The 22,969-nt window shown below is 44.3% G+C and overlaps 1 protein-coding gene across 6 annotated transcripts; it reads left to right on the forward strand.

The window, feature by feature from the left end:
* Nucleotides 1–3,763: 3,763 nt before the first annotated feature.
* On the forward strand, nt 3,764–21,180 carry LOC144116130 (uncharacterized). 6 transcript variants are annotated; one of them, XR_013311753.1, is made up of 6 exons: nt 3,764–4,141; nt 8,779–8,846; nt 11,600–11,770; nt 14,425–14,581; nt 15,866–16,023; nt 21,003–21,180. XR_013311753.1 is itself a non-coding variant. In XM_077650825.1 (6 exons), exons 2-6 carry the CDS (start codon nt 5,539–5,541, stop codon nt 21,097–21,099), a joined length of 561 nt encoding a protein of 186 aa, XP_077506951.1. In that variant the 5' UTR covers nt 3,764–4,141; nt 5,483–5,538; the 3' UTR covers nt 21,100–21,180. The 6 variants fall into 6 exon arrangements, 3 of the variants coding, with proteins under 3 accessions (XP_077506951.1, XP_077506949.1, XP_077506952.1); XR_013311754.1 differs by having other exon boundaries at nt 11,600–11,759; XM_077650825.1 differs by lacking the exon at nt 15,866–16,023 and adding an exon at nt 5,483–5,606.
* Nucleotides 21,181–22,969: the final 1,789 nt, after the last annotated feature.

The following is a 22,969-nucleotide window of genomic DNA, read 5'->3' on the forward strand; positions in this document are numbered from 1 at the left end:
TGCCACGGTATAGCTTCGAGTAGAATAAAAAATATACAACCTTATATTGAAATAAAGGGGCTATTATTCACCCTTCACTTGTAATTTACGTTGCTTCCGATATGTTATTCGGTAGGGAGTCTATTCTAATGGTAGCGAATCTATTCTAATTGTACTCTTCAAGGGAAATGCACTTGCTTTTCCTGATGCTTCGAACACGAACAGTATCAATGTGGCTGAGTGCTGCTTGCAAACGATCACTGTCATGCGTAAGCAGCAACATAGTGCCGTCTTAGGCAAGTATTTCCGATTGCTTTGGTGAGCATCTGTGGCCGCAGCACCGTGTACGTAGCCTCATTCTGTTATTTAACTTCATCAACTAGCAGAAGAGCACACGGCACAAGTGTCATACAACATAGAAATGAAGCGAAGATTTATTTAGAACAGAAGTGTTGTAATGCTTCATCTCGTGAAAATATATTGTTTTGTTGGTGCTATATTCCTAGTCCGAAAGCCGTGCTATTTTAGAGCTGCGGTCGTGGCTGCCATCAAATTCTGGGGTTCTATTTTCTGCACATACTCAGCTATTCTGGACCGAAGGATTTCTGAGCTGGAAACCGTTTATGAACGCAATTTTTAACGCGTTTTTTTCTATTCGAATTTTTCTATAGTATTTTATGGCAGCCTTAACCATTTGATGCTATCGCTGGAGACACTTTAAAAGAAAGATTTTGCTACATATTTGTATAATGGACCATTACCTTAAAAGTTTCCGCGGCTGTGTCTAACAATTTTCAAATTTTCTAAATATTTGCCTAAGAAATTTGGACTTTGTCTGGTCATTCTTTCCATCATCAATACATTTGACAATGGCCAAAGTACTCGACTCGTTAGTGCACTAATCGCAACAAAAATGTAGTCATTTCCATATTGCCTATCTAGGTCATTGAAAGACTAAGGCATGCAGGCTACATCATGAATTAGGGTTGACCAATCTCCAGAACCGAAGACTTTTATTCATGAACGCATATCTAAAAGCGCATATTTATTTCCAGGCTCTAAATGCGCGACTATCATGCAATGACTAAATTTAAAGAGTACAGAGACCTATATAATTTTAGCCGCATGTTTCCTTTTCTTTAATTATGCTAAAATCATTAGAATACATTGTTCACCACGGTGGTTTTTTTTGCCTACAGCCACTAAATAATTAGTAACTAAATTTCTTCTCTCATACTGTTTTGTTTTATCAACCGAACGATGGCTTTGAGGGAAAAGGATATTTTAGTTTATGTGAGGCATGAAAAAAGTTTAATATTGAATATAATCGCTGGTTAGTTTGTTCTCATTTCGGCTCTTGACGCTGGCTTTTCAAAGAATTTTAGTTAATTAAAACTACCAGACTCTTGAGCAATCCCTAATAAATAGACCCCAGTAGCACAAGGTGGCGGGCCCATGCGGGCCCGACATGGGCAATGAGGGCTGGTGGCTGCCCGCAATAAACCTACATGGGTCCCTCGTAGGCTCAATGCTGGCAAAAAAGTTTTGGGTTGCCCATTTTATGCCTGAGTGGGCCCCTCGTCAGCTACGCATGGGCTTAAAAAGAGCGGCCAGCCCACCTGGGTCCTACCACAGAAACATGCGGGCAACAGTGCGGGCTCTATCATGGCGAAGTGTGGGCAGCCCCTCTTGGGGCTGCCCCTGCAGCGCCTTGGGGGAACCACGGTGGTTTTGTGTGGGCAGAGAGATAGTATTCCCGCCTTCGCCCTACATGGGTCCTGTGTGGAAAATACAGGGGCTAAACTTTGGGCTGCACAGCGGCGAAGCGTTGTAGGCATGCACTTTGGGCTGTCTGAGCAACGCCTACATTGGTCCCGCATGGGCTAGGCGTGGGCACATTTGTCATTTCCGCATATTCCCCGCGCCTCTATCCTAAACAGGGTATGAAAGGGCTAAGTATGGGCTGTATGCATGCCACCACAGATACATGCGGGCAACAGTGCGGGCTCTATCATGGTTCAGTGTGGGCAGCCCCTCTTGGGGCTGCCCGTGCAGCGCCTTGAGGGAGCCACGGTGGTTTTGTGTGGGCAGAGAGATAGTATTCCAGCCTTCGGCCTACATGGGTCCTGTGTGGAAAATACAGGGGCTAAACTTTGGGCTGCACAGCGGCGAAGCGTTGTAGGCATGCAGTTTGGGCTGTCTGAGCAACGCCTACGTTGGTCCCGCATGGGCTAGGCGTGGGCACGTTTGCCATTTCCGCATCTTCCCCGCCATTATCCTAACCAGGGTATGGAAGGGCTAAGCATGGGCTGCATGCAGTTCGTGTGCATAAAATATGGGGTTACATAATGGTGAAGTGCGGGCAAACCCAATAGAGGCGGCCCCTGCAGCACCCTCAAGGATCCAAGGAGGCTAGCTGCGTGTGGCCAAACATACAATATTCCCTCCTACAGCCTACAAAGGCACTGCGTAGAAAATACGTGGACGGCGCATGGGCCTATATCAGCCATTCCCACACATTCCCTACATATCTGGTAGAAAAGCGCTATGTGTGGACTAGGCAGTGGCAAAATGTGTGTGCGTGAACCTGGGCTATACGACGGTGAATTGCGGGCAACCGCGACGGGGGCTTGCCGTGCATCACTCTGACGACACTGTGTGTGGAAGCAGGAGTATATTTCAGCCTGTAGCCTTCGTAAGTCCTGCGTCGATTATTCTGGTGTTTGCGGTGCAGAAACATCACGCGTAATGTTACCGATCGTTGCCCGGCGACACCTATGGACATGTAGTTCCACTTACATTAGCCTGGCTGCATATCCTACATTACATGTAAAAGGGCTGCATGGGTACCACAGCGATGGAGCATGGGCGCATGGGTGAAGTGCAGGCATATATATATATATATATATATATATATATATATATATATATATATATATATATATATATATATATATATATATATATATATATATATATATATATATATGCTCAGTATATGGGCTGCCACTCAGCACGTTGAGGAAGCCAGACGAATGTGGGCAAATAGCTTGCATTCCCGCCTTCAAGCTAAATATATTCTGCATAGAATATGCAATTAAGCATGTAATTTAAGTTATATGCGCTTCAAAATGGCAAAGCATATAGGTAGACGAATTCCGGCTGCCAGCAATAACTGAGGCGGTGCCCTCTTCCGACCTATACCCTGGTACAAATGGTTCTTGTCAGTTTTGTTGGAGGTCATTTGATAATTTGAACTTTTTATGGTTCCTTGGTGTTCGATTTAATGAGATTTTGCAGTAATACACATTTTGTTGAAATCTACAATAGCACCTTTGAGATTAACCTTTTTTTTTGAAGTTGAGTAAAGCAGACTTGTTCTGCAGATCATATCTTTGTAGCATAAGGCGAAATGTGGTTTACGAGAAACTTAGTGCTGTGCTAAAAAATATGCAGTGAAAGCTCTTTAATCCGGTCGGCAAAAGACCAGAAAGAAAAGAGAAAAGCTAAGAAAACAATTTGTAAAGTTGTTCTGCAAGAAGCTGAAACATTGTCGCTTGCTTTTGACATGAAAACTGCACGGCAATGATGCACGGAGGCGCGGAGCGCCTTAGTCTAGCTGCAATTTTGTAACAGTTTGCAGTATATATTTACCATGACGCCACGCTAATAGCCACGCGCCAGCGCCTAGCGTGCTTCCCAACGCCGTTCAAATCCAGCGCGCTGCTGCCAGGTCACGTGGCAGGACGCAGCACACCCTCTTCCCCTCCTCTCCCTCGGTGCATTTCCAGAGTGATATCCGGCTAGGCCTTACGCCGCGCCGTGCCGTGCTCCGTGCTGCTGCTGTTCGTGTGCTGTTTGTGTCTGATTTCAAAATCGTTCCTTCAAACTTCCGTTTGGATTTTTTGCTTATAGTAGCTTGCGCCGCGTGTCAGCAATGCAGCCGTTCGCGTACTTTGTGAAAAGTGACCACGCCGAGAAGCATGGAGCCGTTTCATACAACACGTTCGGCTTCAACCGTAGCAACCGCGAAGCAAGAGAAGAAAGCGGTTACTGGAATGCGTCGAGTCCTCGTTTCCACAACACGTTCGACTTCAACCATAGCAGCCGCAAAGCAAGAGAAGAAAGCGGTTACTGGAATTCGTAGAGTCTTCGTTTCCAGGTGAGACCCATATTGTAGCGCAAGAGTGCGTGCAATTTGTGACCGCGAAAATAAACGAGCGAGCGCAAAGGCGAGAAGGAGCGGAAGGGACGAGGCTCGTCAGCTCTGTCCTGTTCGTTTCCCTTCGGCATTGCGCGTGAGTCACTGGTTGTTTCCGCGGCAGCAAAGTGCATTCCACATCGAATCATCAATATTATTAATTAATTATTGGTTTTGGGGGAAAGGAAATGGCGCAGTATCTGTCTCATATATCGTTGGACACCTGAACCGCGCCGTAAGGAAAGGGATAAAGGAGGGAGTGAAAGAAGAAAGGAAGAAGAGGTGCCGTAGTGGAGGGCTCCGGAATAATTTCGACCACCTGGGGATCTTTAACGTGCACTGACATCGCACAGCACACGGGCGCCTTAGTGTTTTTCCTCCATAAAAACGCAGCCGCCGCGGTCGGGTTCGAACCCGGGAACTCCGGATCAGTAGTCGAGCGCCCTAACCACTGAGCCACCGCGGCGGGGCAAACTGCTGGTCCGTCAGTGTTCACAGTGTATGCGTTGCGACGCGAGCGCCGAGGTGTATGCATAGATGCGTTTGCTGAATGGCAGGCGCGCGTAGGAGTCCTAAATGTAAATGTGGCAATTGTATACCGCCCAGCAAGGCGCGTGACTATGTTTTGGGCTTTCGTTAAGGTGGTTGCCCGACTTCCTGTTCATTATTCGACGTGGGGCGTGATCGTGCACTGCCTGCACGCGTGTTTTTGACGCCAGTATCGGCCCGTTGCGAACTGCCGATAGCGTGCGCCGCTCGGTCTGTTTAGCGTTCTGTTATTCGCTACGCGTATGTGCGTCTTTATAGTAATCTGATGTGGCGTCTTAAGGTTATAACACACCTCTACGAGCCGATTACACCAGCTGTCAAGCTCAGAGTGGGAGGGGTGTGACGCGTCAAGCCATGCAAGCGACTGAGTGAATTGAAGCGACGTGTCACTGCGATACCACAACAGGTAGCTGCCTGCTCGATCACTTTTGTAACATTGGTACCGTTGCCTGCAGCTGTAAAGTTCTTTTAGTTGCTGGCGGCCGTGAATAAAAGTCATTGCTAAATGATGACGAAGAAGTAGCCATAGAAAAAGAGCGCTTTGTAACCCTTTCAAATTAAGTTGTTTTGAATAATCTAAGTAGTACAGAGCTGATCATAAAAACTAGTGTGGGCAAGTGGCGTTATGTATTTGAAGTTTGGCTGTTTAAACATTTTCTTGTGGTTGTGTGAAATGCCAGCAATACAAATAATTATCAGGAAGTGCCAGGCATTGTGGGTGCAAAATACACAGCTGGAAATTATGTTATGCAGGTGAAGTGCCTTCTCTTCAGTAATGAAGAGGTCTGAAAAGAGCTTCATCGGAGAAGATGTCTCCACTGTCGAGATTTGGAGCTGTTCTTGTCTGTGCCTGTTCAGCATACATTGCAGAGCACAAGTATGTGTCGAGTTTTCTCAGATCTGTTTTTTTTCACCTCTGCATTGAGATCAGTGTGTTGCAATGTCTGCTTTGGACCAGAACGTTGATGGCATGTATTGGCATTCCCCTATTCAAAATAACGTGTGTGTCTCTTCTCAATAGGTCATCATCAGATAGTGCCAGTTTCATGCTCAGAAAGAAGCAGTGCTTATATACAGGGGTGTCTCGGCTGGCCTCGGAACCCTTACGGAACTAACGAGGAATCTGAGACTTCCTGTACTAGAATGCTTATAAGGAGCGTATGAATCCGAAGCAATCAACCAATTTTCTTTTTCTTGTTAGTGGTGGTTGGAACATTTCTCCTGTCATTTCTAAAATTTCGTGGTGATTTTTAGCAAGAATCATTAACACGTTTTCTTATAGCCAAAACGCAAAAAATGCAACGTTGACAGCACAACACACAGGGTGGAAGAAAAAGGGTAACCCGCACCCTCATACCACGATTGAGTCCAGAGCTGGCTGCTCAACTCCAAGGCTACAAAGCAACAGCGAGCACAATGGCATAGCCTCAGCTCAGCCGCTTTCTCTCTCTCCCTCTAGTTCCCTCCCCACCCGTTCTCGAGTCACTAGAGGCCCCCTTCAATGCAGCCAGGCTTTAAGAAATGCGAATATGAAGTAATGGGCTACAGGGCAGCATTCTAAGGTGATATTACAGCATGAGAACAATGCTTTTATTCTTTTTTCCTCTAGTATCCATCTCCCATGGCACTCCTCATAGACACTCATAGTAGAAGGATAACCATGTCAAGCTTCTGCAGTAATGCCGGTGTCGCATGGCACTCCTCAGAGACTGGTCCAGCAAATACGTTTTATTTCACTTGATGAAAAGAATATGAATGGTGTTATATAGTGCAGCTATGAATGCACCTCAAAGATGAGAAACATTAATTGGACTTGAAGCTTGGCAGCTTCTCTTCTGTGGCCTCTCACTGTATAACGAAAGTAAAAACAGCGCTAATTTTTACACAAACCACACAGAAAGAACAGACAGGACAGCGCCCGTCCTGTCTGTTCTTTCTGTGTTGTTTATGTAAACATTAGCGCTGTTTTTACTTTTGTTACACAATGTTACACCAACTAGTCCAGCAAGAGGTACTGTTAAATGAACGTTTCACTGTAGTTGCAATATTTTTACTGCCTCTAGATCTGACTGGAAAATAAGCACCGTCTACTGCAAACTACTTCAAGGTCTGTTGAATTATAGCCTGTGCACAAAAAAGCTAAAAGTGCTAAATGAAAAAAGGTGAATGTTCACCATAAATTGTTACCTCTGTGATTATCTTGGTCAGTTCTGATTTTTTTTTGCCATTTCACTTCCTTGGTGATGACACTGTGCAAGTTCAGTGAATATACTTGCTCTGTTACACTTACAGGAAATTAGGAGCTTGTAGTGACCTGTTTGACTCAGCCTTTCGGCATGCTACCTGATATCATAGTTCAACAAAGCTTGAAAGAAACTGCATATACTATGGACACCAGATGTTTGCTTGCGTCTTTTTTCAAGTGCCTTAGACATTAATGTGCAGGCGCGGACAGAAGTAAACGAAGCGCGCCGCACAAGAAAGAACTGCTTTTCAGCGCCGCCTAGCAAAACCACACGTAAGCTCAAAATCGCGACACGCATATGCAGGCCCCCTACCAGCGCAACTCTCATTGCTCCGCTCGCCTCTCATTCGGCCATAGTCAGGGTCACGCTGATGATGGTTATGATCAGATGGTTGCGCCCTTAGTAGCGAGCGGGCATTTCGGAGCGCACAGACCGCTGCCTTGAAGCCAAAAATCCCGCGGGGGCGACGCTATCATTATGTCGTTTCATCTGTGACAGCTGTGGCGCGTTTCCATTGCAAATAGCGCGCGTCCTTCGAACTTTAGTTGCTTCTGGGATTCATTTCCATCTCGCTATAGACCAAATAAACTCAAAAGCACTCGATCCACCACCGCAGTTTCGGGATCTTTTATACAGTTACCGTTCATTTTCGGCTTGCTCCTACGAGGAACCGACGGAGCGGCAAAGCATGCGCCCTGTGTGTCTGTACTGCACCACAGTGCTCCTGCATTGGAACCTCGCCTAGGAGGTCAGCTTAAAAGGAGATGAAACAGCCGCTCTTGGCGCTTTTTGCAGCGCGATCCAGCGTCTCAAGGATAGTGACTGCTTCCAAATGTGCTGGATGCAGCTGTTGGGTTTTCACACCTATATTCTCAAACAGACCAATGTCTATATGTAACCGGTAGCTGTGAAGTAATACAGCTCGTACAGAAGAGTTTGGATCACTTGCTGGGTTCTGTCGTGGCTCATACTCTGATTAGTGGGCGATCACGGATACTTACATACCGAATTTTGCACGCGGGGCACGCAACAGTGACGCACTGCTGCCGCGGCATTCATGTGGGTGAGACAGCGGGTGCTTGTAGTCATCCTAAGATCCAAAGGTGCATGCAAAGTGATTACCATGAGCTCTGCTTCGCACATGACAGCGCGATACGCAGCGCACTGTCTCATTGGTGATAAGAGCAGGATCCATTATAGGGGCAGTTTGTTTCGGGGGAGACAGGCAGGGTGCATACACTAGCGCTGCGTCAGCGCCTGGTAGGAACAAGGCGAATCATCAGTGATAACTGTAGAAAATTAACACAAAACGGCGGCAGTATGCCGAGTGTTTCGAGCGCGTTTGCTTGCGAGTGAGACGCAGCAGAGTCCCAGCGGCAGCAAAAGTTCGAAACATGCGGGTTGTTTGCGGCGCAAACATGCCTCCAGCTGTCTCAAACGAAGCGGCTTAATGGTAGAGCTGTCCCCGCGCAATTTGCCTTATCAAGACAGCGGTCTTTGTTTTCCGAAATGTTCGCTAGCTACACAGAGCACGACCATCCAATCATGATCATCATCAGCACGACACAGACGCCGGACGAATGTGAGGCAAGCGGAGCATTGAGAGGGTCGCGCCGGAAGCGGGCCTGCACATGCGCGTGGCGATTTCCAGCTCTCGCCTGGTTTGGCTGGGCGGCGCTGACACGCAGTTCTTGTGTGGCACGCTCTGTTTACTTCTGTCCGCACCTGTACATGGACCACCCCGTGATATTTGCTCTATGACTGGTAAATAATTTATAATTGTCTTTCTCTTTGTTGTTTCAGTATTATCAACCGAACGATGGCTGCGACGTGTAGTTGGTTTTCAGGTCACGGCAAAAGCAAGAAAACTGGTAATATAACTGCTGCTATGGCATTTGTTGTCATTCCAGCTTTTGAAACAGGCTGTTTTAGGTGTTGTAGTGAATTAAAACTGCATATCAACATTTATATTGTAGCCTTTTCCATGCCTCAGCAGACCTAAAGGCCAACTAGGCATCACAGCCATCAATTGGCTGATCAAGCCTAAACAACATCAGCGAAGGAAATGGAATTATAAATTATTTAATGATAGGCAAATACCATTTGGGGATTCGTGTATTCTAATGTGTAATGCAGCGTTTAAAAAAATATGTGACCAAAGTTGCATTTTTATAGTCCTTGAAACTTATTTTTTAGGTGTTTTCTATTTCACTGCTCTCAATTTGCAGAGGCAGCAGTGTTCAGTACTGCTTACCTTCTTTTTGTTGTTCTCTTTTCATTCATTGGTTGGGCCCTGTTTTCCTGTGTTATTTTGTGTTCTGTAATCGCATAGTGCATTCCTTCTTTTTTGTTTGTGCACCGCTTCAGTTCAGTGTTTTTTTGTGGCAGGCCTCATGACAGCTGGCCGCTTTCCTTTCATTTTTGCCTTCTCCTCTGACGGTGCTCATGGTACTAGACAAAATATAGTTTACTGAAAGGCTGAATTCTAAATTTTACAACATCATTAAGGTGCCCTCTTCCTTTTTAGCACATGCCATTAATGGTGATGCCTACTGTTGCCAAGAATCTTACATTGACAAAAATTTGTTTCACAAGTGCAGGGCATGCTTTGCTCTCATGTAGAGTTTGTGAATTTACAGTGTATAGCTTGTACATTGTCTCTTAGTTGGTGACTGACAGAGTGGCCTCATTGGTTGGCTTTTAAATTATTATGAAGGTTAGAATTTGTTTTTCTCACTGCTGATGAGCTTTACAGGAGCTTATGATGCCTTCAACAGTCATGTCTTTTTTATTGCTTTAGTTAGGATACTGAGGCTCAAATGAGCGAGCATCTGAGACCAAAATACCAGTATAACTTCGCGCCGTTTGTCAGCTTTCTTTATGATGTGCATAACTGTTCAAATAGGAAATAATTTCAGGTCTTAGTGGTCCTTCATTTTCTTTTGCTTTTCAGCCTTTATGCCAGATGTCAGATTTTGGAGGATAGTTTGTCACATCCTTCATCGTTGAAGTAGGTAGCACAATGTACCAGCCGTGGCAATTGGTCATTATAACTAAGCACCCCACCTTCCCTTTATGAGCACACCAAAGCTGAGATCTGATGGCAACTTTGATGAGTATTTACACCTGAAGTTGTCTTGTTACAAGCATAATGTTACGGACCACTTTAAAATTTCCTTAAGCTATTAGGTTCAAATCATGTTTTTGCTTGCTGTCAAACTCGCTCAACGGCACTTTCATTGTGAAAATTAGTATAACACTTGGAAAAGGCAGCCAGGTCCTTCATTGAATGTGAGTGGTGCACACTGGAATCCTGCTCCTGCAGCAAATCATGTGGGTCATATTGGAGGTTGTGTTAAAAAGTAATGAAGCATAGATATGAAAATGGTGATACACAGTTATTACCATTTTGTGGCCCTTGACCAATTTCTGTCTTTTAAAGGCACTGTACTAAAAAGAAACTGAAGTGCACTGGAGCCGCTGGAAACCTTTTGTGTGAAGAAAAGGCATAATGACTCTGCTCATGACAATTTCATGATTGTGCAAAATTTCAAAATGACCATTTTACTACTTCTTTATGAATATGTACTCTCTAGTGTCACATAAGGTGTAATGACAGAACTTGTCTCTAATTTTTCGTTGCACTTCAGTTTTGTTTCTATTTATATTTTGTATTTCTTACCATGAACAGCACAGGCCATGCACTCCTGTATTACTTTGTATAAGGAAACAGTGGCAAGTCAAGTGTCTGCGTGTGGGCCCCTCGTTGAACACTATTCTAAGGCACTAAGTTGTTTGCCTTGGACTCAATAGTTCATGCGCTTCTAGCTGAAAAAATAAGTAATGTTTCGTTCAATTTTGACTACAAGAACTTTGCTAACTAGGCAGCATGTTGAGGATACATTAGATTTACTGCAGGTCAACCGGCATTAGTGCCTTGCTTGACAAGGGCATGGGCAAGAACTGCAATTAGAAAATTGCTCTTAGCAGTCACTGCGAAGCCGCCGCGGTGGCTGAGTGGTTATGGCACTCGGCTGCTGGCCCGAAAGACGTGAATTCAATCCCGGCCGCAGCGGTCAAATTTCGATGGAGGCGAAATTATTGAGGCCCGTGTACTGTGCGGTGTCAGAGCACTCTAAAGAACCCCAGGTGGTCGATACTTCTGGAGCCCTTCATTACGGTGTCCCTCATAGCCTGAGTCGCTTTGGGACGTTAAACCCATATAAACCAAACCAGTCACTGCGTGTTGATTTAAACACTGGCAGTGCTCCTATTTTTATTTTCAGTATTTGCTACCACACATACTAATCTGCGATTTTCAAGGATGAAGTCAATTCCTTTTCAATAATTGTGCAGTTAAAGTTGCATGTTCTAAAATTCGAAGCAAGCAGTTGCCTTTTGTACTTCACACTCATATCAGAACTCACCACTATTGCATGACACCATCAACATCAAGGTGCAAGTCTTGTGTTGGTAATAAACGAAATGGTTTCTACTTTCTTGTTTCAACAGGCGTTAAAGCATACTGCTGTTGTTGCTGTGAAGCATACAAATACAATTATTATCATATTCCTGGCTGCAAATATGGCTAAGAATTTTTATATGCGGTTTCTTTTTCCTTTAGGTGCATCTGAATTCAAGGTAGAGAAGGCAATGTATGACACCGTGAAGGGAATCCCAATTTATGCAGTATTTCACAAGAGAACTGCCATTCCCATCTGGTCAACAGAAGCAGTTGTACTCTGCAGTTCCAGTGGCAAGTGCTCAGGAGGTGACAGCGGAAGGCAAGGAAAAGGTTCTCCACAAGGCTCAGAATAGAGGGCTGGGATAGTCGGTTCTGGGAAGAATTATGAGACATCATTCCAGCGCACAAAAATTATGTCCGGTGTCCGTGGTGTCTATCCTCTTCGTTCGTGTATTTTTGTGCGCTGTAGTGTGAAAATGGATGCACTGAGAGGTAATTGCTAGCTGTAGCTGGATTTATCTCAGGGGCATATACTCACTCCATCAGTGTATGTGAGAATTACGACTCAGGTTTGTTAGTGGTTTATAATATGAAAGCGCCAAACAAAGGATAATGCCAGACATACAAGACGTGATCAAATAATTGTAGATGTCTTCATGTGAAAGTTTATTTACAGGAGGTTAATTGATGCGTTCAGTTAGCTCGTGTGAGGATAAAAGCAGCTTAAAAGCCTAGGCTCTATGTTCAGTGCGGCAGTGCATAATCAGTGAAATTACTCATAATGAACAACTTTTAGTGAATATGTACTTCTCATGCCATGGAAACAGAAGATGGACGGTACTTAGCAGTCATTTGCCCTGAAGCTTGGATTTTAGCTACTGAAGCCTAAGTGATGCTGATTCAGTATAGGCATACGTGGGTGCCGCCACATTTGCTATCATGAATCCTCTGGTTGCCTCTACTTAACAACGAAAATTTGTATGTTATAACTTGTAGCCATCACTGAAAGCATTTTGCATGAAAATAAGCTTGAATTGAATGCTAGCTGGCCTATTGTTTAACAGTCAGATGCCATGATGGAAGTGACTGTTAGAGTCCATCATGTAGCCCATAATGAACCCCTGTTTGCCCTTACCTTCTCTGCTCTCTTGTCGAGCTGTTATGCATACAGTTTTACAAGTCATGTTCTAACTTCAGCTACTTCATTTTACATGTAAAAAGATTTTGGCTACTTTTTACTCAAGCATAGGTGTGCTTGAGCACTCTTTTGCTAGCATTGCTGCATGCTTTGTAAAAATAGTTTGTAGCATTGAATATGACAAAGCATATCTTAGCCACTTTTTTTCACACTTAGCAGGGATGGCCAGCGGGGCCTGTAGAGATGGCTCGAAGCGGTTGCAATATTTTGTTGCATACATGTTGGGAGGAATCATGCGACTAGTGAGTTACGTATATGTGTGGCAGTAAACATTGCTACTTTGGAAAAGGTGCCGGTCTGCCATACAATGTCAGCGAAGCTTAACGAACCCCACTTGGTCTAAACTAATTTGGAGCCCTGCACTACAGTGTCCTGAAGCCATTATTGTTTTCTGCCTTGCTGTGAGAAGCGGATCTTGCAAGTTATCTGCCTGCTTAGAACCAGTCAACTTGTTAAGCTTATTCACTTAACTCATAATCAACTCAGACATTTTTTATAACTGGAAGCTTAATGCTTGGATGCACCAAAAGAAGTGCATCTCACTGGAAGACAGGGCGTGCTAGGCACTATAGTGGGCAATGCACAGTACGCAGAATCTAGTGTGGGTTTTGTATGTGTGCAAGTGTCTGCAGGTACTCTGCAGTCAACTGCACCAGAGGCTCAGGATGTGCATAGCAAGCTATACCTAAACAAAACTCGTGCGCTCAGGCAGCTTTGGTTTTAATACATTCAGCAGGAAAAATAATCTGGCAGCTTTTTTTTGCGCTTCTGTTGGGGTTTTACCGGTGCCAGAGTTCATCGCATCTTGTTTAGGATTTCCTTTCGAATCATTAACATTCCACCCTTGTCATTTTGTATGTGGCATTCAGCTGAAAATAAATTTCCGCAGTCGGCTTTTTATGATTTTCTGCCACTTTTTTGGAAGAAATTAAGAGGAATGGTCTTCTAAATAGATGCAGCCAGCCATGCAGGGCTTTACAGTTCTGCACCCTGTGCGCATAAAGTCTCAAAACATGGATTTTGTCACCCTGAAATATACTCGCATCAGATATTTTTTTTAGTCGAACTACATCTTGTCTCCTTTTGTGCCCATCTTTATGGGCATCTTGTAATCATTGCTGTAATTCCTTAATTTCTCTTATTTTTGTTTTCTGCAGCAGTAGAATTTCCATATCAATTTATTTCTCTAGGCTACCAAGTATTAGTATCTCTGAGCCTGGTAATGAATCAAATTACCGGAGATGCTAGAGTGCTGTTGATTGTCTCAGAAAGCCTGACTGTGTTGGAAGGACTGTCATGCTCAATATCAGCTGCAATGCCAAAATATGACGAATTCAGATTATGATGCAGGCATACCCAACTGTATTGTAAATATATGCAGTTAGCTATGAATACAAAAGAAAAACACAACGCAATAATTCACACTTTCATTCACACAGCATGATGATGAACAGGGGCAAGGGAGGAGGGACCTCAAAGTGTTTTTCGGTGTCTTCCCCCTTGTCCATGTTGTACTGTGTGAATGAAAGTGTGAAATACTTGCTCATCCAGATACTGATTTCAAGCAAATTAATGCAAGTGGGCTGCTTTATGTGAGTAGCATTGATTTACTATAAAGCAGAAGTCAGTTGATTTACTGTAGAGGCATTGCGAGTCGTATTGAATGTGTACTGTATAATTGCACCACTGAGCTAAATTTAATAGCAGTATTTGCTGGTTGTCTTTGCACCGTGATTATTATAGTGTATTTCACACAAATTCGTGATTTTGTTCTGTTGTTCTTCAGGCATTGTGGCTACACAGCTGGAGTCAAGCTGCTATCAGGGAAATTCAACCTATTCGACTTTGCCAGAAAAGACGCACGCTATGATGCTTGGGGCCTCCATCTTGACTATACTGCCAATTTTGTCTACCAATGAAGCTAAGGACGCTTTTGTGCAAATGTGAGCATTTTTTCTTTCTTTACGATACGTGCTTGCTCTTCGGCAAGAACAGAAATGATGTGGTTATGTGCATGCTCCAGTGTACAATCATGTGAAAAAATTATGACGCTGCGAGTGTGTGCCATACTATGCCTAACTGCGTGCAGGTGCCATCTGATGAAATGCTCGTGCCATCAAGGCCGGCGCAGCGAGATTGATGGATGTTAGTGCACCTGACTCGACATCAGGAGTGCTTGCTGTTTTACACCATTTGGCATGCATTCGCTGGGATCTCTTAATTTTTCTCACGATAGTATGTCCAAACTCACAGCATCTCATTCAAGACATTCTACGGTATACCAAACACACCAAATCGAATGGTACATCGACCACACCAGGAAACACCAAACGAAACCACACCAGAGCCGGTATTAGACAACCGGGTCACAGCACAGAAAACCAGACCAGAACACACTAAAGCACACCTCACTACGCCACATCAGGACCCGTGTCTGAAAATCCTGGTCTGGTCGGAACACCAGACACGGTCACACCAGAACCCGTGTCTAAAAAAGCCAATTTGGTGTAAACACCAGAAACGGGCGGGTGTTTTTTTTCGACTGGGTATATGGCATTTCTTTCAATTGTGCCTATGAACTACTGGCAACGTATTGATTCCTTTCAATATAATTTTGATGCATAGTGTTTTGTTCAGCTGTAGGTTAATTTGAGCCCTCTACATATGGTGAGTCCACTTCAGATTAAGTCGGGACTTCGAAATTGCCTCATGTTGCATTTGGATTTGTAGACCTGAAAGCTTCATTTTGTACAAGTGTATTTGAAAGAGAATTTGCTGTATATAATATCTAGCCTACTACAAGAAATTAGCACAAGCGTTAGCCTTGCTGTTCATTGTGGCAGCTGACGGTTATGTTCTTACATCACTCATTTAGCTACAGACTACAGTTTTGCCATGGTTCAAGGTGGCCTTAAAGTAATGGCTTCACTTTTTCCCCCTTGTCCTATTGTTTGGGAAGTGTATGCCATTGAGTCGTGCATAAAAGGAAGTTAATATGATGATGCAAAGATGGGCATTTCGAAGACAACAGAGAATTCTGTTATCATTAAGCTGAGTCACACCACTGTGATCATAGGTTTCAGAGTCCTCTGTATTATCCTGTTCTACATCCTTCTGATTTTTTGTTGACTTGCACATGGTTCCTCGAAGAGGGACTCTTATGAATGGTTCAATGTATGGTTTTCGTGGCATAGTTCACTTTGTATAATCTGTATAATCTATTTCAGATCAAAAAGCTAGCACTCATTGGGAGTGAGCCAGCTGATGAGGCTACAAAACTTATTATGAAGACTAGTGAAGACTCCTGTGGCCCTTATGTACACATTGAAGAGGCGGGGCGGAAAAGAAGCGTTTAAGAACCTACGGCTGTACAGCGCAATTTTTGGTGAGTACATGCGAATCTTCTGAAGGTTATAGACACTTTGTGAACACACCATCTAATTTCAGGAAAAAGCTACTTTCAATCTGTCTGGTGTGGTTTTCAGCACTTCCGTTATCAATTACTGAGTAGCCATCCAAATATAAAGGACTATAGGTACCAAATTTTTGCTTGTGCGTTTTTTTCTTTCAAACCATGCGTTAGACATTCTATACATGTACGACCACGAAATAATTTATTATTTAATTGCATAGTGGTGGTTCAAAAGTGCCAACACACACGGACCAAGAGACGAGACACACAAATCAGCACTGATCTTACAACTGATTTTTTTTATTAGGAAGAAGCACGTCATATATATACACACGGAAAAACAGCGCACATGTGCGATGTCAACAAGACTCCTAGTGCTAGTAAAAGGCAAAAACCGCTTTAAAAGCGTGTGTGTATCTGCAGAACCGCTACCCACTATGTAGCATATTGACTTCTCGAAGCGATAATATAACAGATGATGTACTCACGCACCCATTACTTTTTCTGATAATATGAAACGCCTCAGCTACTTCTCTAGTGGGCTGGTCAGAATGAGCGAACAAGACATCAGTATCGGTGCTAGAAATTTTCTTTAGTGCTAAGATGCACAAGCTTAAAGTGCGTTTCCGGGCAAGCGTATCTGAGCACAATTCTTGGCAGTTGTTTGTGTCTATCTATCTTCGCAAACATTTGTCGTCACTTCGCGTAAAGGATCCGTTTCTCGTACCTACAGTGGACTCCTCTTAAACGGAACTTGAAGGGGATTCAAAGTGTTCCATTTATCAGAAGTTTCATTTAAGCAAAGCACATATATTTCATGTAGAAATATTTATTTACACTGCACCAGCCCTTACTGACCTGGGCGTGAAGAAAAAAAGGAATCAGATTGTGGTCTGTTTTACATTCTTCAGTTGCTTTTTAACAAAGTAACTGTGCATATTTGAAAGGCTTTGCGAAAATTCTGCGCTCCCTTCACGTTCAAAGTACTGTAGCAAAAGCGCAACTGCATTCCTAGCTGCGCTGTCTGGCACCGCACTGGGCACAGGGTCCTCGCACTCATCACTGGAGGAAGAGTGGTCCTCGGCTTGCACTTCTGCAATAATTTCTTCAATGCTTTCCTCGCGACAGGTGCATACATTTGCATCTATGTCCTCATAGTCTTGTCGTCAGAAAGGGGCAGAGGGCACTATTTGATTAAGTATAGTGTCTGCTTCTTCATCAGCAGTACCTGCCTCTTCATGGGCTATTGGATCGTGTGCTTCGAAGCCTGCATGGTGGAAGCACTTCTGCACTGTTGTTGCCTGAACTTGTTCCCAGGCACGGGCCAATATGTGGATAGCAGACAGCAAGTCAATGACATAATCCTTTCCACTGTCAGCACAAAGCAGCATGCGGTGAAGCAGTTGGCGGCGGTAGTGAACCTTGACGTTCTGGATGAATCCTTGGCCCATTGGTTGGATGACAGCAGTTGCATTGGCAGGGAGGAATTCAAGGCTGATGGACTTCAGCCCTCCGTCCTGGCCACGGGCAGGGCAATTATCTACGATGAAGACAACTTTCCTGCCCTGTCTCGTAAACCTTGCGTCCTCCTCCCGCAGCCAATTTTCGAAAATTGCTGTTGTCATCCACGCTCTCCCATTTGCAGTGTAGGCCATAGGTAGATTTCAAATGCCCTTGAAGCAACGTGGGTGTCTCGATTTTCCTACCACCAGCAGCTTTAAGTTTTCATCGCCTGCCATATTAGCGCCCACCAGCACGGTAATGCGCTCTTTGTTGCGCTTCCCACCTGTACAGGCTTCGCCTCTGTAGGCGAGAGTCTTCGATGGAAGCTTCTTGTAGAAGAGGCCCATCTCGTCGACGTTGAATACGTCTCGTGGCTCATAGCTGTTTAAAATCTCCTGCAGCCGTCCGCGTTGCCAGTCAGCGCAGACTTCTCTATTCACTGCATTACTTTCTCCTGAGATGGTTTTGAAGACTAGACCATGGCGCTTTTTAAATCTGCTAAGCCATCCGTCGCTGACGCAGGAATTCTCAACCCCATTTGCAGGGCTATCTCCCGCGCCTTTTGCTCCAAAATTGGTCCACTTATGGGAAAACTGGCACTCCGCGCACGCTTAAACCACAGAAAAAGAACCTTTTCAAGTTCTTCATACGGTGTCGTCCTCATACGCATCCGGTTGGAAGCGAAGGTCCCAGACTTGACAGCTCCTTGAATGACGTCTTTGTTTTTCATGATCTGCGAAAGCGTCGACTTCGGGATGTCGAACTTCTTCGCAACTTCTGTTCTTGAAAGGGAAATTCGAACAAGCTCCTGCAGAATTTGTAACTTCTTTTCAAGCAAGAGCGCTTTGTGCGGCCGCTTCTTAACGCTTTCCATCACGTCGACGCACCGACAACACCGGTCGCACGTAGGCCTAACGCAGAACGACAACAAAAACAAGATTATCAAGCGACTTACTGGATTGGCTTGTCCCGGCTATAGCGTTGGCTGCGAAGAATTTGTTCATGGTTGCGAGACTGCCGCTGACATATGCGAGCACAAATACGCTCGGGAGGATTCAAAATTTTTAACTTTTGTGCCGTTTAGCCGAGGGTAACACGTTAGTGGTGTTCCAATTATCCGAAGAATTTTACTGCTGCAGATATACGAAACCAACCAAGTAACCCTGCTTAATTTTGTTTATCCGTAAGTTTCATTTAACCGAGTTTCGTTTATTGGGCGTCCACTGTAATTCTGAGGCAGTAGCGGATTTCCTCTGAAATCAGAGGCGGGCACTATGTGATGGTTTTAGTGTAGATGTGGTTGATTTGTTTTATTCTCTTCCACACTTTGAACTAATCCAGTATGTTCAGCATTGTATTACGGATGAGAGCGATGAATGCGTGTTCCAAAATGAGTGTGGAATCACAATGGGATTCTTTCTTTAACTCTTATCTTACTACCTGAGTAACACGTTTGTTGAGTGGGATGGTCATCTTTATATGCAAAAATGGGGTGTGTGCATAGGTGCCAAGGTAGCTCCCATTCTCAGTAACATTTATCTAAGCAGGGTTGATATGAAAGTTGAGACTGATCTAGCCGGTTATTGCATATGCATTTTCTGTTATGTGGATGATTACCTGGTGCTGGCTAGGTCCGTGAATCCCGAATTTGTGTCAAATGTTCATAGTTTTGCATGTAATTGGTTGGAGCTGAGGTTCACACATGAAGTCCTTCAAGAAAGAGTCCTGCAGTTCCTTAATTAAAATTCTCTTTCGAACCCAACCATGTCTGTTGGCAGTATTCCCCTAGAAGTGAAAAGTCCCTTTCGAATTACAGGTCCTTTCATTCAAAGCTTGCAAAAAGTGGCATCGTTACGGGATGCTTAGGCATGGCAGTAAAGAAATCTTATCATAAAATGATGTCCTGTCTCTTAGCCCAAATAGACAGATGTAGGTAAGCTGGTTTCTGGGACTCAGTTCTCGTTTCAAGTGCAGACAGTCCTCCATGAGCTGAAATCGTCTGCAAGTACCTCAGGGCTGGAAAAGAGTTCGGAAGAAGGGAGAAGAAAGGTAGTGGGTTATGCCATATGTCCACACGCTATCGCACCGGATTAAAAAGAGTGGGAAGCAAGCATGGGGCAAAGGTTCTGTTCCCTGCACATAACAAGCTAGAGAGTGGGGGCAGCAGTTCAAAGAAAGCATGAAGGGCGCAGAAGAAATGCTTGCAACATAAATCATGAAAATAGATGGCGTAGAAGAGAAGACTGGCGTAGCATATCAAATCCCTCAGTCCTGTGGCCTTACCTACATAGGTCGAATTGGCCGCTGCGTTAACGTGCGGCTCATGGAGCACGCTAATTCTTTAGGAAAGAAACTAACCTAGCTAAGCATTGTTTCACGTGCAAACGTACGCCATTTTTTTTACGATACTGATGTCTTGTTCACTCATTCTGACCAGCGCACTAGAGAAGTAGCTGAGGCGTTTCATATTATCAGAAAAAGTAATGGGTGCGTGAGTACATCATCTGTTACATTATCGCTTCGAGAAGTCATTATGCTACATAGTGGGTAGCGGTTCTGCAGATACACACATGCTTTTAAAGCGGTTTTTGCCTTTTACTAGCACTAGGAGTCTTGTTGACATCGCACATGTGCGCTGTTTTTTTCGTGTGTGTATATATGACGTGCTTCTTCCTAATAAAAAATCTGTAGTAAGTTCAGCGCTGGTTTGTGTGTCTCGTCTTACATTGTCCGTGTGTGTTTGCGCTTTTGTATGGATCAACACCAACTAGCGCAATGTGCAGTTTTTCTGCAATTTAATTTCTTCTTGACGCTGTTTCGGTTTCATCAGTCGAATGATGACTGTGACATGTAGATGGTGGTTAATTCACATGAAGCATAAAAAATCGGTTATTTTATTGCCGACAGGTCATTTTTGTCATTCCAGGTCTTGGAAGAGGCTGGATTAAATGTCGTAGTCAATTAAAGCTACATATCAGTGATTGTATTAGTTTTTCTAGTTGCATCATGTGACTAAAACATCAACTTGACGACAGTCAGTCGGCGTTCGGTCGATGAAACCAAAACAGCATGAGAGAAGAAATTCGATTATAAATTATTTAGCGGGGTTGTAGGCAAGTACTACCTGGTAATCCATGTATTTTATTATCTAACGCATCATTGGACAGAAGAAAGCACGCAATAAATTTAGGTGTCTATATTCCTTTAATGGCTCATGCACCTTTCGGTTATTCTTATTATGGATATTTATGTTTAATATGGTTACGGATATTAACAGCAAACGAAATCTGCTGATATTTCAAGCATTGCACATTGTAGCATTGCATACGGCTTTGAAGCATTTCCTGAAAGATGTGACTATAATACTTTGGAAAGTGATTTTTATCCACCATACTGAATATCAATTTGATGTGTGTGTTTATTTGTTCACTTTTACATCTGCTATGCAGCGCAGAATCCCAACAGCCACCATGGAAGGCAACAACAGAGTGGCTGCGTTCGTGCTGGGGGCGAGAGACTGGGATGGTGGTCGAAAAGTTCGGATGAAGGGGCAGACCCTTCACCCCAGTAATTGGGGCTTTGTATGCAAGAATGCCCAAAATGTCTTGCAAAAACAAATAAATAAATAAGAAGTATTCTTACTTGCATTGTGATTTCAGTAGTAACATGTACACAAAAAATACTGATGAAGTGAAGAAAGCCTCTCTGGGTTGGCAAGGTGGGCCTTAAGTCTAATTGGGTCGGTGGGCCCAAAGGCATACAGCTATTGGTTTTATATGGGTTACCTTTGTTGACTTCCCGCAAGGTATCACCTAAGAAGCCCACTGGGACCAGAACGGCTAAACCACAGGGGCCCAGTACGGGCTTGCCCACGGGTGCCCAGTACGGGCTAGCCCACGGAGGCCCGACACGGGCCAGCCCACAAAGTCCCGACACGGGCCAGCCCACAAAGGCCCGGCACGGGCCAGCCCACAAAGGCCCGGCATGGGCTAGCCCACAGAAGCCCGGCACGGGCTAGCCCACGGAGGCCCGGCACGGGCCTGTTCAAGGGGATCCAGCGCGGAGCCTTGTGGGGCTATGCAGTAAGCCAACTGGGCAGCCCTTGAGGGTCCCCCCTGATGCCGAGTTGCAAATCCCGCACATATCCCACGTCGGGCCCCTATGGGCAGCCCGTGCTGGGCCCACAAGGGCCCGCAGTTCAGAGCCCCATTTGTGCTACTGGGGGAGCTGCTACAGTGCCTGTTCATTGGAGAGTGGGAGTAAGCAAAAGGAGATCGCATTAGGAAGTAAATTCCTGCCTCATGACCGTATCTCCTGTTCACGACCATAGCTTTTGTTCGGTTGTTGAAACCGAAACCGGATCACGATTAAATTGAGATATGAATAATTTAATGGTTACACTGGAAAACCAGGAAATAGTTCCTACATACTGATGTCTAAACATTCATTTAAAAGACGGAAACACACGACCAAGATTTTGGTGTCTGTAGACCTTTTAGTTAGTTGTATCAATATGTACTCGAGCAGAGTCATTACTACTTGTGCCAGGATAGCATTACTATCATAGTATTTCATCTTTGTAAGAGTACACATTAGCAAGTGTCAGAAACTCAATGTTCCTGCAAGTCTGCTATGCTTCTTCCATCACACACTGTACTCTCTGCAGCACCCATTGTGTACAGCTGTGAAACAGTGCACACCAATTGTTAAAACTGAGATTAGACAGTAGTCTTCTAGTTAAGGGATCATGATCATTACGACTTGCTTTGTTGGTCTAAGCTGCTTTACTTCTGCGCAATCGTTTCCTGTAGAATCTAGCAGCTTGAGTGAGGGTTCACTTTGTTTGCAGGGCAATGTGCTGCTTGAACGTTGTACCCCAGAGTGATGTAGATTGTACATGTTGCTGTCGCTCAGCTGGGTAAATTTTATGGGAGCTAGTTTCTGGCGCTGTTTTTCTCTGCTGTTGCTTTACTTACAGATATCAGTTAATTATCATTGACCCTGTGAGTAAGATGGCCTTACAAAACATTTCTCAGTTACCTTCTTCAGGCATGCTGCTACACAAGAGAAATCTGGATGCTCAGGAGCCTCAAGACAGTTTTAATCCAGAAGGCTCCACACCCAGCACCTAGCACTTAGGATTGGCAAATTAGGTAGAATGTAGTCAAAATGTGCGCTCTGAAGTAGTGTTCACATCATGAGCCTAGTCCTTCTGCTGTGGCAGCAGGTTATCAAATGTTTAGTTGGACAATAACGACCTACCTTTACACTACTGTGTACCAACAAGCTATTTCATGTTAATAGTGCGGAAAAATTACAAGAGTAGTGAGAAAATATTGCCTGACAAACTAGAGGAAGCCAGATCTGTTAAGTGTTGCAGTCTCCAGCATGCATATCACTTATAAAATCATAAAGT

This window comes from Amblyomma americanum, chromosome 1 (genome assembly GCF_052857255.1).
Source record: "Amblyomma americanum isolate KBUSLIRL-KWMA chromosome 1, ASM5285725v1, whole genome shotgun sequence".
Lineage (NCBI taxonomy): Eukaryota > Metazoa > Arthropoda > Arachnida > Ixodida > Ixodidae > Amblyomma > Amblyomma americanum.

Bases quoted from the DNA above. Each gene is read 5' to 3' on its own strand.
- LOC144116130 (XM_077650823.1), top strand. From the start codon at position 3,963: ATGGAGCCGTTTCATACAACACGTTCGGCTTCAACCGTAGCAACCGCG. The intron at 11,771-14,424 runs GTTCTCCACAAG...GTTGTTCTTCAG, and splicing joins CAGCGGAAGGCAAGGAAAAG to GCATTGTGGCTACACAGCTG. The intron at 14,582-21,002 runs GTGAGCATTTTT...TCTGCTATGCAG, and splicing joins AAGGACGCTTTTGTGCAAAT to CGCAGAATCCCAACAGCCAC.